Below are 13,881 nucleotides of genomic sequence, written 5' to 3'. Positions count from 1 at the left end.
CAATGCCAAGAAATTCCAGAAGTATTAAGCATGTTCACTGCAAATCATTTTTATGACATTGCAAAACCTCCCCTTTTCTTTTCAACCTCCTGCCCTTCCCTCAGATCTGGGCCCGGGAACGCTGGCTCCCCCAGCAGCCGCCCGGCAGCCCCTCTGCGCCGCGCTTGGAGAGGCTTTCTCGACGCCTTGCCAAGAGAGCTGGTTTTTATTTAAACTCCATAAAGGATCTTGCTTTAATCAGAAAGTCTGCTTGAGAAATTTCATGTCACTTTTCTATGACTGTGGGTGGGAGAAGCTTGGAGCCAGAGTTGTCTTTTGCTCTTGGAGCGCTGCTGCATTTCCCAGAGACCAAAAACACATTTTTCTGCTGGCTGGGGCTGCCAGGGGAGGCTGCCTGCCGTCCACCCGCCGCCAGCCCTCCTGCTTCCCCTGGCTCCCCAAACTGCCTCAGGTTGTGGGTGCCACGTCCTGGGATGGGTTTTTACGGACGAGGGAGCTGTCGACAGCACGTGGCCGTGCCGAGGCGACAGATGGGGCGTGCTGCCTTAGTGTGGGGCTTTGAAAGGGAAGTGCAGTCTCATCCAGATTTAGTAGCATACCAGTCGGGAGGCGTGTCAGCACTGGATCCTGGGAAGATGCACCGACCTGAGTCTTGATGTGACAATGTGACCTGTGACCAACTGTAGGATGTGCAGTTGTCCCTAGTGGTCGCCTAGGCTGGTGCGTGGCATTGTAAAAATGCATGTGAGGGACTTTTCTTCTGGCACAAAACCTTCTCCCTCCCACTATAGGCTGTTTGAGACAGACTTTGAGCTTGCAGTGCCCCAGCAAGATTTGCCATCATGCCAGGGAGAGTGGAAACCAGTTTTCCCTCTGGAAGGCTTAGTGGGGCCAAGCTGGCGTGCTGGCTGTCCTGCCAGATCTGTGGGCTTTTGCTGCAGTCGTTTGCTCATGCTTTGAAAAAGCAGAGAAAGGAAAACAAAAAGTCAGCACCACTTCCTTCTCACCCCTGTGCTTCCAATCCTGCCACCCCCATCAGCCTGGGCAGGGTGGGATCCCCCATCACAGCCTGGTAGAGGGACACATGGTGGGATGGGGTTTTCACGGCTGCTTTAGAGGAGAGCAGGTGTGCCGTGTAGAGGAGGAACTGTTTTTCCTTGCAAGTCCACATTCTTTTATCTGGAGTGTAGGCACTGCTTGGACACAAGTAAAGTGTCATGGTTAACCAGCCTTTGACTGTGAGATGCTTGATGGGAGCGAGAGTGCTCGGAGCACAGACACTGTTTGCTCAGGCATTGGAGGGTCTTAGGGAAGTTTTGGGACCATCCAGCATTCACACACTTTTTCCCACTGTGTCACCTGGCATCTGTACACCCTTGCAGCAGGCTGGGCTCCCTGAGTTGTGATTACAAAGTTGGCTTCTTGGTAGCAGGACAGCAGCTGTGTTTGAAGTAGCAGGCAGCAGAAGGACTTTTTTTGGCCACCCTTCAGTGCTGCAGTAAGTTAGCTTTTTTTTACACTCAGGCCAGGATTTTTCGCACCCAGTTTCCCAACCCTGGAGCAGCCAGTTTCTGCAGAAGCTGTGTTTTAAGTTATTCATTTTGTAGGAAGGAGAAGGAGAAAAAAAATAAAGCTGTGAAACCAGGCCAGTTTCCCTAGCTGCTGGGGCCAGAGTGATCCTCTCCTGGCACCACAGTGAAACAGCCCTGAGGCCACAGGGGAGAGAATGAGCTGAGACTGAGGTGCTTAGCCAGCCACTGAGATGCCTCATCGTTTGCTCGATTTGCAGATCTCAAAGATTTCAAGTTTGACGGCCAGCATGTGATCGAGGTGGATGAAGGGAACACAGCTGTGATCGCCTGCGACCTGCCTGAAAGTCAACCCAAGGCTCAGGTCCGCTACAGTGTGAAGCAGGAGTGGCTGGAGGCCTCCCGAGGTGAGTGCACAGGGGTCTGTCCTGCTGGGTCCCCTCCCAGGGCCCTCAGTTTTACCCTTCCTCACCAGCAGTAGCTTTCTCTGCTTGCTGCCTCCTCATTGTCCCTTGGCCACCTGTCTGAGCACACAGTGTAGGGTCCCTGGCAGGTCTCCCTTATGTCCCTGCTTCCTGGGACTGGGGAGCTGTGTTTTCGAGTAAGGCACAAGGAAGCAGTATTAGGTGAGGCACATCATTCTGTTGAGCATCCCTGTGGGTCCATGAAGAATTCTTTTAGCTCAGCTTGGATAAAGGTGACTTTGAATTTGTTCAAAATTTTAGGATTTAGATCTGAATTTAGTAACTTCATTCCATTAGCTGCATGTACCTGTGACAAGCCAGCTTCACATGAGGCTCTGGTCCTTCCATCGTTGCATCATTGCTTCACCTGATATTTTAACCAGACGGGGTCATTTCACTGCAGTTGGTGGTACCATGTTGTTTTTCCTTTCCCACTTGTCCACCTGTTCTTCAGGACACTGCATGTCTTCCAGGAGGCTGGACAGGAGCATATTTTGTGACCATGTGCTGCCTTCTCTTCTCTTTCTACAGACAATTACCTTATTATGCCATCTGGGAACCTTCAGATCGTCAATGCCAGCCAAGAGGATGAAGGGACTTACAAATGTGCTGCCTACAATCCTGTGACACAGGAGGTGAAAACTTCAGTCTCCAGTGAGAGGCTTCGTGTGAGACGTAAGCCACTCTCCCTTCACTGCACAGCTCCATAGCACTTCCATCTCTGGCAGCATGTGCTAGTGCTAACACAGCAGGTTTTTTGTGTCAACCAATGTTACCAGTTGCTGGGAAAACTCCTTTCTGGCAGCAGAAGGCCACAAGGTCTGCCTCTGGAGTACTGCGTGCAGCCCTTGGATTGCCATACTACCTTACGATTTGTTCTTGGTCATGGGCAAGCAAAGGCTCTCAGCCCTTTGGCAAGGCTTGCTGTGTGCACACAACCTTAAGGAATGTCCCTCTTGGCCTTGTTGCCATTCATCTGCCCCAGCACAGGGAAGCAGTGTCCTAGCCCTGCCATAAATCCCACCTACCCACTGCACAGGGTGCTTTCTCACCAGCCACCTTCCTTCCCACTCACTTCTTTCCTCCCTCTCTCTGCCCCAGGCTCCACAGCAGAGGCAGCCAGGATAATCTACCCTCCTGAAGCTCAGACCATCATTGTCACCAAGGGCCAAAGCCTCATCCTGGAGTGCGTGGCCAGCGGGATCCCCCCACCGCGGGTCACTTGGGCCAAGGATGGCTCCGGCGTCTCCGCATACAACAAGACACGCTTCCTGCTCAGCAACCTCCTGATTGACCCCACGAGTGAAGAGGACTCGGGCACCTACAGCTGCACAGCTGACAACGGGGTTGGGGAGGCCGGAGCTGCATTCATCTTCTACAATGTGCAGGTGTTTGGTGAGTGCTGCCGGAGCCATTGTTTCAGTAAGGGCTTGGACTTTATCCTTTGCTTTTAGGGGAAAATGCTAGGACTGATGTGCTTTTCCTCTCCCTGGACAAACCACAGTGTAATGCAAATGCCTGCTTGTGGTTCCAGTTTCTAGGAGACCAGGCAAATTCTTCCTTGAGGGTGGTAATGCCTCCTTACTGGATTCCACCATGGGCTGGAGATGGAGGATCCTCCCTTCCTCTGCAGAAGCTCTTCTCTTGTCACTTGTGGCACTGTTTTTGTTCTAACATTTTCTAGTGGAAGACTGGCTGCTCTTTATACATATATATATATATATGTATATATTTGACGTTAGCCTAGTGAAGGCATCAGTGTCTTGCTTTTTGTTCTGTTCTATAGGGAAGCTCTCTATGGGGTGGGAAATGTAAGGGATATTACCCACACCTTATATATTTCTACCATGCATCCTTCCAGAATTGTTAGGGAGGCTAGGCCCATTTTATGGATTACATTTCATCCAGGTGCCAGTGTGTTGTGGCACAAGCACAATCTTTCCAGAATAGCATTTCATCTCAGAAAATGGGACTTGTAGGTGGGTGCTGTCATCTGAGAGGGGCAAATGGCCTTGAGCCAGCTCTCTTTGCGGTTTATATGGATGTGGAAGGGGAGGTGCATTGAAGCAGACCAGTGTGGGCCCCCACAAAAGGGGTGGGTCTCGAGGGTAGGAAAGGATCCATCACTCTCCTCTCACCCCTGCCAGACAGAAAAGTGCAAAGCCATGACTGTGCCATGCTCCTGGCCGAGTGGCACTCAGCAGCTGTGGTTTTTCCCCACACAGAGCCCCCGGAGGTCACCATGGAGCTGTCCCAGCAGATCATTCCCTGGGGACAGAGCGCCAAGTTCACCTGCGAGGTGCGAGGGAACCCCCAGCCCTCCGTCATGTGGCTGCGCAACGCCGTCCCCCTGTCTGCCAGCCACCGACTCCGCCTGTCCCGCCGGGCACTGCGCCTGGTCAGCGTGGGGCCCGAGGATGAGGGGATATACCAGTGCATGGCCGAGAATGAGGTGGGCAGTGCACAAGCCATGGTGCAGCTCCGGACAGCCCGGCCGGGTAAGTCCATCTCCCCAAGCTTGTGACCATCCAATCACAGAACCTAACTCACAGGGGAAGAGCAGGGGAAGCAGGAGAAAGGAAGTTGCTGTGTAACCCTCCCACTTGTGTTTGAGCTGCCTTGCTCTTCCCTCCTTTTTAACCTACACTTGGAGTACTAATTTGACTGGCATCTCCGTATCTCCCTATGGGAACAGGTGACAGCAGTTTTACCTCTAACGGCAGGACCATGTGTGCATATTTGAGCAATGTGTACATGACATGCTTTGCCCCATGGCTTAGCTCTGCCTCTGAACTTGTGCTGGGCAAGAGCAAAACTTCTGATGTGGGTGAATTCACCTGGGGTAAGAGGCGGTTCCTTGGACCCTGTTGAACTTAGACAGGATAAGAGGGGCTTCAGAGAGAGAGGAAGCCCCATGTGGCCAAGGCCTGTTCTCAGAGAGGCCCCAGAGAGATGTGTTAGGTTTATAGTGGGGGAAGGAGAGATTGTTGCCAACACCTTTCTGAGTGGCACAGCAGGCAGCACCACACAAGGGTCTCATAGCTCTGCCATCACACAGACTGGGATGGGTGTTTACCCTGCCTTGACACCTTGTCTTTCAGGAACTCCACTCAACCCTGGACAAGATTCCCAGCTGGGCTCAGCTCAGCCTCCAACACCACCTTCCAGGGAAAGTGCCTTAAAGCTGCCCCTGGATAAAACTGGACTGCCAAAGCTTGAGACAACCCCTCTGGCAGTGTCTCCCCAGTGTGCAGCCAACAGGGAGCTGGTGGCTCCAGCCGAGGCCCCCATCATCCTCAGTTCTCCCCGAACATCCAAGACAGACAGCTACGATCTGGTGTGGAGACCCCGGCCGGACAGCAGAGCCCCCATCCTCTATTATGTGGTGAAGCATCGCAAGGTATCGCTGATTTGCCCTGCTCCCATGTCTCCTCGGCGCCATTCCATGGGCAGGCCAGTGACCTCACCACGTGTTTGCACACCTTATGAGCAGGTGTGTTGGGCAGGGGTGCCCATCACTCACTGGTGGCACTGGTTGGTGGGACCTCCTGAGCTGCAGCCTCAGCCTATTAAGGTGTGATGAGTACAGACTACGAGAGGAGAATTGCTGAGCTGTCCAAGAGGAGCTCATAGGAGTGCCTGTCTGCCTAAGTAATCAGAAGGCATATGCACATACATGTGTTTCCAGTAGCTTCCACTTCCAATTCCCAGTTGTGTGCTTGCACAAGAGTAGAAAGTCATGAGAGCAGATTGCACAGTGACTTGCTCTGGAATGCTTTTGTCTTGGCACAAGCCATGGGGACACCTCTGCCTTGAAAGGCTTGGGCTTCAAGACACAGAGCAACAGCCTCTCCTTGCTGCATCTACCTGCCCTGCTCAGCAGCACCGAAGTGCCTGTGCTCACTGAGTGTGTGCAGCCAGCAGAGAGCCCTCACAGCCACGCTAAATTCTCTGTGAAGGTCCTTAATCACTCTTTATTCTGGAAACTGAAAGGCAGCGCACTGTTGAGTATGTCTCTTGCTGATGGCACATGGTACAGTATCAAGGGTTTCTGCTCTCTGCAGTGCATCTCAGCAGCACAAGCACACTGCAGGCAGAGCTGTAGCCCAGCAGTTTCTTTAAGTAGTGAAGCATTCTTGAGGTAAATATTCTGCTTTCGAGTTGTAAAGTATCGCTTTCCATTTTACTGGGGCTAAGTGGAAAAAAGGGGCTTAAATTTATCTATTTGCTTCTTGTCTTTCCCTTGGGTAGGCAAGGAGTTGCAGTAGAGAGGCAGGTTTTGCCTCAAACCCCAAAAAGTTTGAGTATATTCCAAAAACATGCCAGATTGCATGTTTTGGATTTCCAGCCACTGCAAGGCCCTGTTTTCAAGTACATATGAATATATGTATCTCTTTTCCTGGAACTGTTTTGAGTTCTGCGAAAATATACTGTAATAGAAGGCTGTTATAATCCTTGATTTCTTTCTAAACAAAACTTCAGCTGAGGATTTCAGCTAACCAACCATCTCTTTAAAGAGCCCTTTAAAACAAAGGCAGAAGATGCCAAAACAAGAATACAATAGGGCAAGCTTAAATAAAACACAAAGATGCCAAAAGCCTCACCAGACTATTGGCTCTGGTTGGCTGCCAAGAAGAGATTTGTTCCCCAACGGTGTATCACATAACTACGAATTCTGCATGTGATCTTAACTTGCAGGCTTGGAGTTTGTCCATACTGGATTTGTTTTTCAGCTCTTCACCTGGAAGGGGCCGCAGGGCAGTGGAGGTCACCGTGGGTCACTGCAGTTTGCAGTAATACATTTTCAGTGTAGTCCAAATTCTCAGCTGGAGACTCTTTCTTGGCATGCTTAAGGATTGTGTGGAAAGGAATTAGTCCCAATAACCCTTAAACTTGTTTAGAAAGAGTCTCTTTCCATCTGAGATCCTTAGGAACAAGTTTTATAATGATCTGGTTTTGACATTTCTGACTTGAAAAACATGTGTGCAGAGAGGGAAGGAATCAATTCAGCAACAAAAGAAAAGACTCTTTGTGTAAAAAATGGCTGTAAGGAAAGTCAAACCTCCAGACAGGAGACCATTTGTACTGGGCAAGGGTCTGCTTCTTCTCTGGAAAATACCTGTGGATGTCTCCTTTTTCCCTGTTCTTGCACTGCCCCTGAACTCTCAGCTGCCTGCAAACAATCAGATGACATGCAGCCCTTATTTTTGTTTCTTAAGAATTTCTCCTTTTCTTTCCAGGATATTAGGAGTCTTTAGGGCTCCCCTCCCTGGCCTCACAACTTTGCAGGCTCGGGAGTAAAAATAAGACGAGGCAGGCATTAATCAGTCAGTGTCAAACACTTGGAGAAGATGAATGATACAGCAGAGTCTTGGCATTTCCGTTTTGTTGCATTGCCTGCGTTACTAATGCTCCTTGCGGCACTGGGTCACTTCAGTGTCCTGCCTATTTGCCTGCAAAAATATTATCCTTGCAGCCACGGAGGAGGAAGGTCCCAGCTTCCCTCCCCTTCCACATGGGGCATCAGGCCATCACAAAAAAAACAGTTTCCAGCCTTTCTGGGGGCCACAGCCATACACCATCTCCTCCCTGCAGAAACTTGTGCTCCAGCATTATGGTTCTTTATTTCAGCCTGAAAGTGCCACCAGTGAGACTGGAGAGAACTAGATAAAAAGCTGTTAGTCAAATGTTTTAGGGCCAGATGACCAAAGTTGTGTCTGGGTACCTCATCCTCAAGAAATGGCCAGCATCTAAATGAGCAGCTCAGCAGCTGATCTGCAGAGAGATGTGGCTCCTAAAGCAGCTCAATGCTCTGGCTAATGTTGCTGTTTGTGGGCAGACCTGCTTCAGAGCTTGACACACATAGAAGGGCAGTGGCACCAGAGGGAACCAGCAGATAGAACAAGGCTGAGTGAACCTCTGGGGTCAAGAAAACACCCTGGTGCCTGGGCAACTTGTCCAGCTTATAACTGAATCTTTCAGCTTTGCAAAATCAGGCTGGAAACATCTCCCTCCTTTGCAGACAGGGAACTGACCTCCAGGCAAGGGAGGCAGACCTGGTTGGTACACAGCCTGCTATGGAAGTTTCTGAGCTCAGTGCCTTCAAGAAGCCCAGCCTGTCCCCAGCTTTGAAATGCTTCTGTTGGTCTCTCAGCAGGTCACCAATGCCTCAGACAGCTGGGCAGTGAGGGATGTCCCAGGCTCGCAACACCGCCTGACCCTCTCCAGGCTGGACCCCGGGAGCCTCTACGAGGTAGAGATGGCTGCTCATAACTGTGCCGGCGAGGGACAGACGGCCATGGTGACCTTCCGGACTGGTAAAGGTCAAACCTTTCTCTGGGTGTGCTGCTCTGAGTCAGGGAGGGCTGCTCTGAGACATCCTGTCCCAGCCCTGAGGCACAGGCACCAGGCTTAGGACAAAAGAGCTGCTTTTGCTCTGGAAACACAGCTGCCCCCAGCTAAGAGTGACTGTCAGAGGAAGAGTGGAAGGTGGGAGGGTGATAATCAGGTCTTCCCCCCTTTGTGGGTTTTAACAAGTCACTTCCTCCCTCTGTCTCAGTTGAACACCTACAGAACCATAGAAAATGTGTCTAGCAGGGATGTCAAGAGGTGTAATCCATCTTCTTGCCTGGAGACGCAATCAGCCTGTGGGGGTTGTTCCCAACAGGTGTTTATCTAATCTGTCTTTAAAAGCTTCTCCTGTGCTAAAGGAAACTTCAAGTTTTCCCATGCAATATGTTGAGTGCTTAGCTGTCCTTGCCACTAAAAGGATATTGCAAATGTCTACACCAAGTCCCCCTGTCCTCTGGCTGTTTTTCATGTCCCTGGCAAGTGTGGGGAATGGTGTTCCCTTCGTAGCAACCTTCCTGATGGTGGTGGGCTTGCTCACATCTCTGCTCAGGCTCCCATCTTATCCTAATTGCTACCATCTCAGGCAGAAATCTAGCAACATTTCAAGAAAACGAATTAAAAGTTGTAGAAAATTAAATATTACGGAGACCTGTTATCAGTTTAAAAAACTTTCCCCTTTAGCTTTATTTCCTGCCTGCAGGTTGAATGCTTTGAACCCCTTGGGCCACTAGAGTCCGGGGAGTACTTAACTTGGCATCCTGGCTGTGAATACTTTCTTTCCTCATCACAGCAAAAATTAACTCCATGTCAGTGATGCCACCTCTCCCTTCTGCACAGGTCGGCGCCCCAAACCAGAGATTGTTGCCAGCAAAGAGCAGCAAATCCAGAGGGATGACCCAGGCACGAGCACTCAGAGCAGTAACCAGTCTGACAACAGCCGTCTGTCCCGTAAGGCCCTCCCTGAACTGGGCAGGGAGGGAGGGGGAGGGGGAGGGGTACTGGCAGTGGCCAGGACATGCTGGGGTTGAAGTTTCTGCTGGGTAAATCAAGGCTGTGCAATGCTGGATGGGCAGTTCATACCTACTGACAAGGAGAGATGCTTCTTGGATGCCCCTGCTACTGCCCTTGGCAGACTGTCTTAGGAGTGCAGACAGATCCCTCTGCCTGGCCCCACCTTTAATGCAAGGACTTGTCAGAAACTCTGATTCTTGCTGAGTTTCATGTGAAGGATTCAGAAAGCCCTGCCATGAAGTCTGCAAATGCACAACAAACTGCAGTGCACCATTGGGTGCTGGGGGAGTGTGAGGGAGGAAAGGGGACCAAGTCCATGCATGTCCTGGCATCCTCACCTCTTCAGTCAAGGTCTGACAAGGGGCAGTTAGTGTCCATTTAGGGGTGAGGGTGCTACCTTTGAGTATTTCGCTGTCCCATGCTGTAATGGTGAGCACTCCGGACTCTGATCACAAGGTTGTGAGTTCGAGTCTCAGTGGAGACCGTACCGGGCAGTTAAATGCCTCCCTGCCATCCAATCCCGTCAGATCTCGGATGCTCAGCAGGGTCAGCCCCGGTTAGTACCGGGTGCTGTGACAGTCCCGAGGACTTCACTGTCACTGTCCAAGCTCGCTTAGCCGTGGCAGATGGACCTTGGGACTTAAACGGTGGGGCCAGTTCTGCACACGCTGCACAGGCTCGAAGGGCACACCCCCATGTGGGGAAAGCCCTTCCCAAATCTTTGTTCGCGAAGTTTGGCCATACAATACAATACAATTTCGCTGCACTGGAGAAGCATCAGATCCCTACTGGTAAATCCAATTGTTTCCCATCTTGTGTTTGCCATTACTATTGGCGTTATAATTTCTGTGAAATTCTTTGCTTCAATCCTTTCTGTGAAGTCCCATTCTTCAATCTCCCCCACACTCATTCATGTGTTGCCTTTTATTTCATGTTCACAGATCCATTCATCTTTTGATTGTTTTCCTATCAAATTGTATTTCCACTATTCAGAAATTTTCCATATTTCCGCCTCAGCTGTTTCTTCTCAATCTGTCCGGTTTTCATCTCCTACACTACTTTGTTCCCAATGTCAGTCTCCCCCTGCTCACTGCTTCCACATCAGCCAGGATTTTTGCACCATCTCCAGCTCTACATCCACACCTCTCTCTGCTTACCCTCCCATGAAGAGTGTACACATCTCAAACCTTGTCTAATCCTGCTTGAGGTGGGAGTGGGAAAGGAGCAAGATGCAAGCAGGAGTAAAAAGTGTTTGCAGGCACAAACTGAAAGGAGTGAGGATTTGGGGGTGCCGGCTCTAATGAAGAGACGGACAGATGAGAGTATTCAGGATTTAAAGAGCATATCGAGGCGTGCAATGCACGTAGTCTACCCGCATACCTCTGGGCTGCAGAATCCTCCAGACAGGGCAATAAGAATATGTTTCATGGCTTTCTATGCCTCTTGCAGCTCCAGAGGCACCAGACCGTCCAACCATCTCTATGGCATCAGAGACGTCTGTGTACGTGACCTGGATCCCCCGTGGGAATGGCGGGTTCCCCATTCAATCTTTCCGTGTGGAATATAAGAAATTGAAGAAGTTGGGAGACTGGGCCCTGGCCACCAGTGACATTCCTCCCTCTCGCCTCTCCGTAGAAATCCCAGGCCTGGAGAAAGGTAGGCAGGTGTTCTCCTCCCTTCTTCCTGGAGGTCTGTAGGAAAACTGCACAGTCCCTGTAGGATGGTTATCCATCTGTCACATCATGCTCAGCCCTGGTATGGTGAGCAAAACAAAGCCTCCCTGGCTCCCGCCCTAGGTGCATGGGGAAAAAGCTGCAGATGCTTCTCCAATTTCTCCAGCTGCAAAGACCAGCATAGCTTTGAACTCCCTCAGGGAGGCTTACACATGCTTTTCTGTACTACAGGATATAGTTACTAAAGGCATTTGGTTTTGCCATTTACTAGACAGGACAGAACTTTCCTTAGCCACAGGCAAGACAGATGGGCACACAGTTCCCATTGCATTTCGCATGAAAAAAAGATTTCATCACTAAGCTGGACAGCTTAAGCAGGGACATTAACTACCTCAACTTAAAGACCAGTAGAATGATATTTGGGTAATAACTACTTAGGCTTTGAACTTCTAACTGATGTTTATGTACTTAATTCCCATGTAGTAGAGAAAGGATGCCTTTCCATACCTGCTTTCAGATCAGGATATTCTTTCAGACATCTCTTAACCGCAAAACAAATCCAAAACTGCTACTTTAGACCATTCAGACAGGAATTGAGGAAGGAAAATAAAAGCAGGCTCCATCAAGCACATGGTTGAAATGTGGCTATTCTGTATTTGTATCTCGATCACAAACTCCCTGTAGGCTCTCTGCCTGCTGGAGATGTAGCCCCTCTTCACAGTCAAGCCTGTGCTGACAGTCGAAGTCTTGGAAGACTCCAATCACTGCAGCTCTTTTATTTCCCATTTTCTCCCTAGGCACATCCTATAAATTCCGTGTCCGGGCACTGAACATCCTGGGAGAGAGTGAGCCCAGTGCAGCATCTCGGCCATATGTGGTGTCTGGGTACAGCAACCGGGTCTACGAGCGCCCTGTGGCTGGGCCATACATCACCTTCACAGATGCCATCAATGAGACCACCATCATGCTGAAGTGGATGGTAAGGTTTGTAGGGGCTGATGTGCAGGAAGAAGGTGTGTGGGAGCTACTTGCCCTGCTTATGCCTCTTCCAGGTCACCACAGTGGAGCCTGTCGCCAGCAAAAATGGATCTGGGATCCAACAGCTGCCTCTGTCAAAGGAGGACTGGGCTTGGGCCACATAGAAGGGCAGGAAGTCAGAGAGTCTAGGAAACCCTTGAATCTAACATTGTGCACAGGAAGATTTCAGTGGGTAACCCCAGGGTCTTGACCATTTTGATCAACAAGCACAGTTCAACAATGCATGTGGTGGCTGCTTGCCCTCCTGGAACCCATTATCATCTCTGTCCAAGCAGTTTCCAGCAGATAGGTCCTTCACTCTCCCTGAGTAAAAGTTCTGAATGCTCATAATCGTTTACAGCAGTCCACTCCAGAGGACTTTTAGGAGTGGACAGGACCTTTTGGATCACAAGCCCAGATCCAGGTGTTTTCAACAGCTTAGAGCTTACTCAGAGGGTTGCATTGCCCTCCTCTTTCCTAGCTGCTTCTAGCCAGAAACTGCTACAGAGCAGGATGGGCACTGCTGTTCATTTAAACACAAACAGTAGCTGATAAAATACTGGGTGAAAGACAGCAAGAACATGTGAAGTTGGGACAGTAGTACCCTGGGTGTGGGGAAGGAGGAGAGCTATCTTCAGAAACACAAGACTCCTGCAGTGCAGTCACCAGTTTGTGACAAGACATAGTTTGTGTGAAACCCATGAGCCTACTGGAGTCAAGATGTGCTTACCCATGCCTAGCCAAGTCACTGCCGCTCAGGAATTTTTTCTGTGCATCATGGCAGCTGAGAGGGAGCAGAGCATTGGATGCTTGAGGTGACAGGCCCAGACTCACAGCTTGTCTGTTACTTGAGAGTAGCAAAGTGTGAGAGTATAAAATAGCACTGAGCTCTGGTAAGGAAGCCCTTACTGTGCAGACCACTGGCAACACAAGGAAGATCCCTCTGCTAGGTTTTTTTCCTGTCCCTATCCCAAACTGCTCCTCACCTAGAAAAATATGGAGCATAGACATCTCTGCTAATTTCTGCTCTCCCTCCCATTTTCTGCAGTATATCCCAGCCAGCAACAACAACACTCCCATTCATGGATTTTACATCTACTACCGCCCTACTGACAGTGACAATGACAGTGACTACAAGAAGGATGTGGTGGAAGGTAGGAGAACTTGAGAGACTGGTCCCAGCTGCTGGTTCCTTCTGGAAGATGACACAGCCAGAAGGAAGGAGCCCTGTGTACAACAGGCATAAAAGGCAGTGCCTGTCCAGGCCTACTCTACCTATCACTGCTGCAGGGCTGGGCCAGCTGTGTGTTCCCTGAGGAAGTTAACAGCACATGTGTTCATTCCCTCCACAGGAGATCGGTACTGGCACTCCATCAGCCACCTGCAGCCAGAGACCTCGTATGACATTAAGATGCAATGCTTCAACGAGGGTGGTGAAAGCGAGTTCAGCAATGTGATGATCTGTGAAACTAAAGGTAACCAAAGGGTAGCTCTGGGAGTGCAGCCTGCTGCCTTCCCTGCCTGCAGCTGTCAGAGCATGCCATCCTTGCCTGACAGTGCACCATCTGAGCTCAGGGAAGATGTTGGAAGGCAGCACTGGAGAGAAGAGAGATGTAGGGTCATTCATGCTGTTGATCAGTGTGTGTGTACCCATAGCAGTGCTCAGAGACCCCTTGTGCAGAGTCCATCACTGTCCCTCAGAGTAGTAGTTACCTTTTGTTTCCCTAAGTATCACACAGATGGTGACTGGAACCAGGACTAACTTTCCCTTGCTGTGCCAAACTCCTGTATGGGGTTTGAAGCAGGTCCCATGTTGTCTTCCAAGCAGCTGCACTG

At 50.2% G+C, this 13,881-nt stretch overlaps 1 protein-coding gene across 3 annotated transcripts in view; it reads left to right on the top strand.

The window, feature by feature from the left end:
* Positions 1-13,881, top strand: part of BOC (BOC cell adhesion associated, oncogene regulated) — a 55,638-nt gene that overhangs the window by 38,109 nt on the left and 3,648 nt on the right. Inside the window, exons 5-15 of one of the 3 annotated variants that reach the window (XM_071560747.1) lie at positions 1,790-1,936; positions 2,525-2,668; positions 3,095-3,388; positions 4,219-4,491; positions 5,095-5,393; positions 8,148-8,310; positions 9,182-9,292; positions 10,805-11,011; positions 11,826-12,007; positions 13,094-13,199; positions 13,398-13,520. In XM_071560747.1, the coding sequence (XP_071416848.1) occupies positions 1,790-1,936; positions 2,525-2,668; positions 3,095-3,388; positions 4,219-4,491; positions 5,095-5,393; positions 8,148-8,310; positions 9,182-9,292; positions 10,805-11,011; positions 11,826-12,007; positions 13,094-13,199; positions 13,398-13,520 (2,049 nt within the window). The remainder of the gene's footprint in view (positions 1-1,789; positions 1,937-2,524; positions 2,669-3,094; positions 3,389-4,218; positions 4,492-5,094; positions 5,394-8,147; positions 8,311-9,181; positions 9,293-10,804; positions 11,012-11,825; positions 12,008-13,093; positions 13,200-13,397; positions 13,521-13,881) is intronic. The other 2 variants (XM_071560729.1, XM_071560739.1) reach the window with 2 other exon arrangements.

The sequence above is a fragment of the Pithys albifrons genome, chromosome 1, assembly GCF_047495875.1.
Source record: "Pithys albifrons albifrons isolate INPA30051 chromosome 1, PitAlb_v1, whole genome shotgun sequence".
NCBI classification, from domain to species: Eukaryota; Metazoa; Chordata; class Aves; order Passeriformes; family Thamnophilidae; genus Pithys; species Pithys albifrons.
Note: the sequence above shows the minus strand (reverse complement) of the source record. Positions and strands in the feature narration are given on the sequence as shown.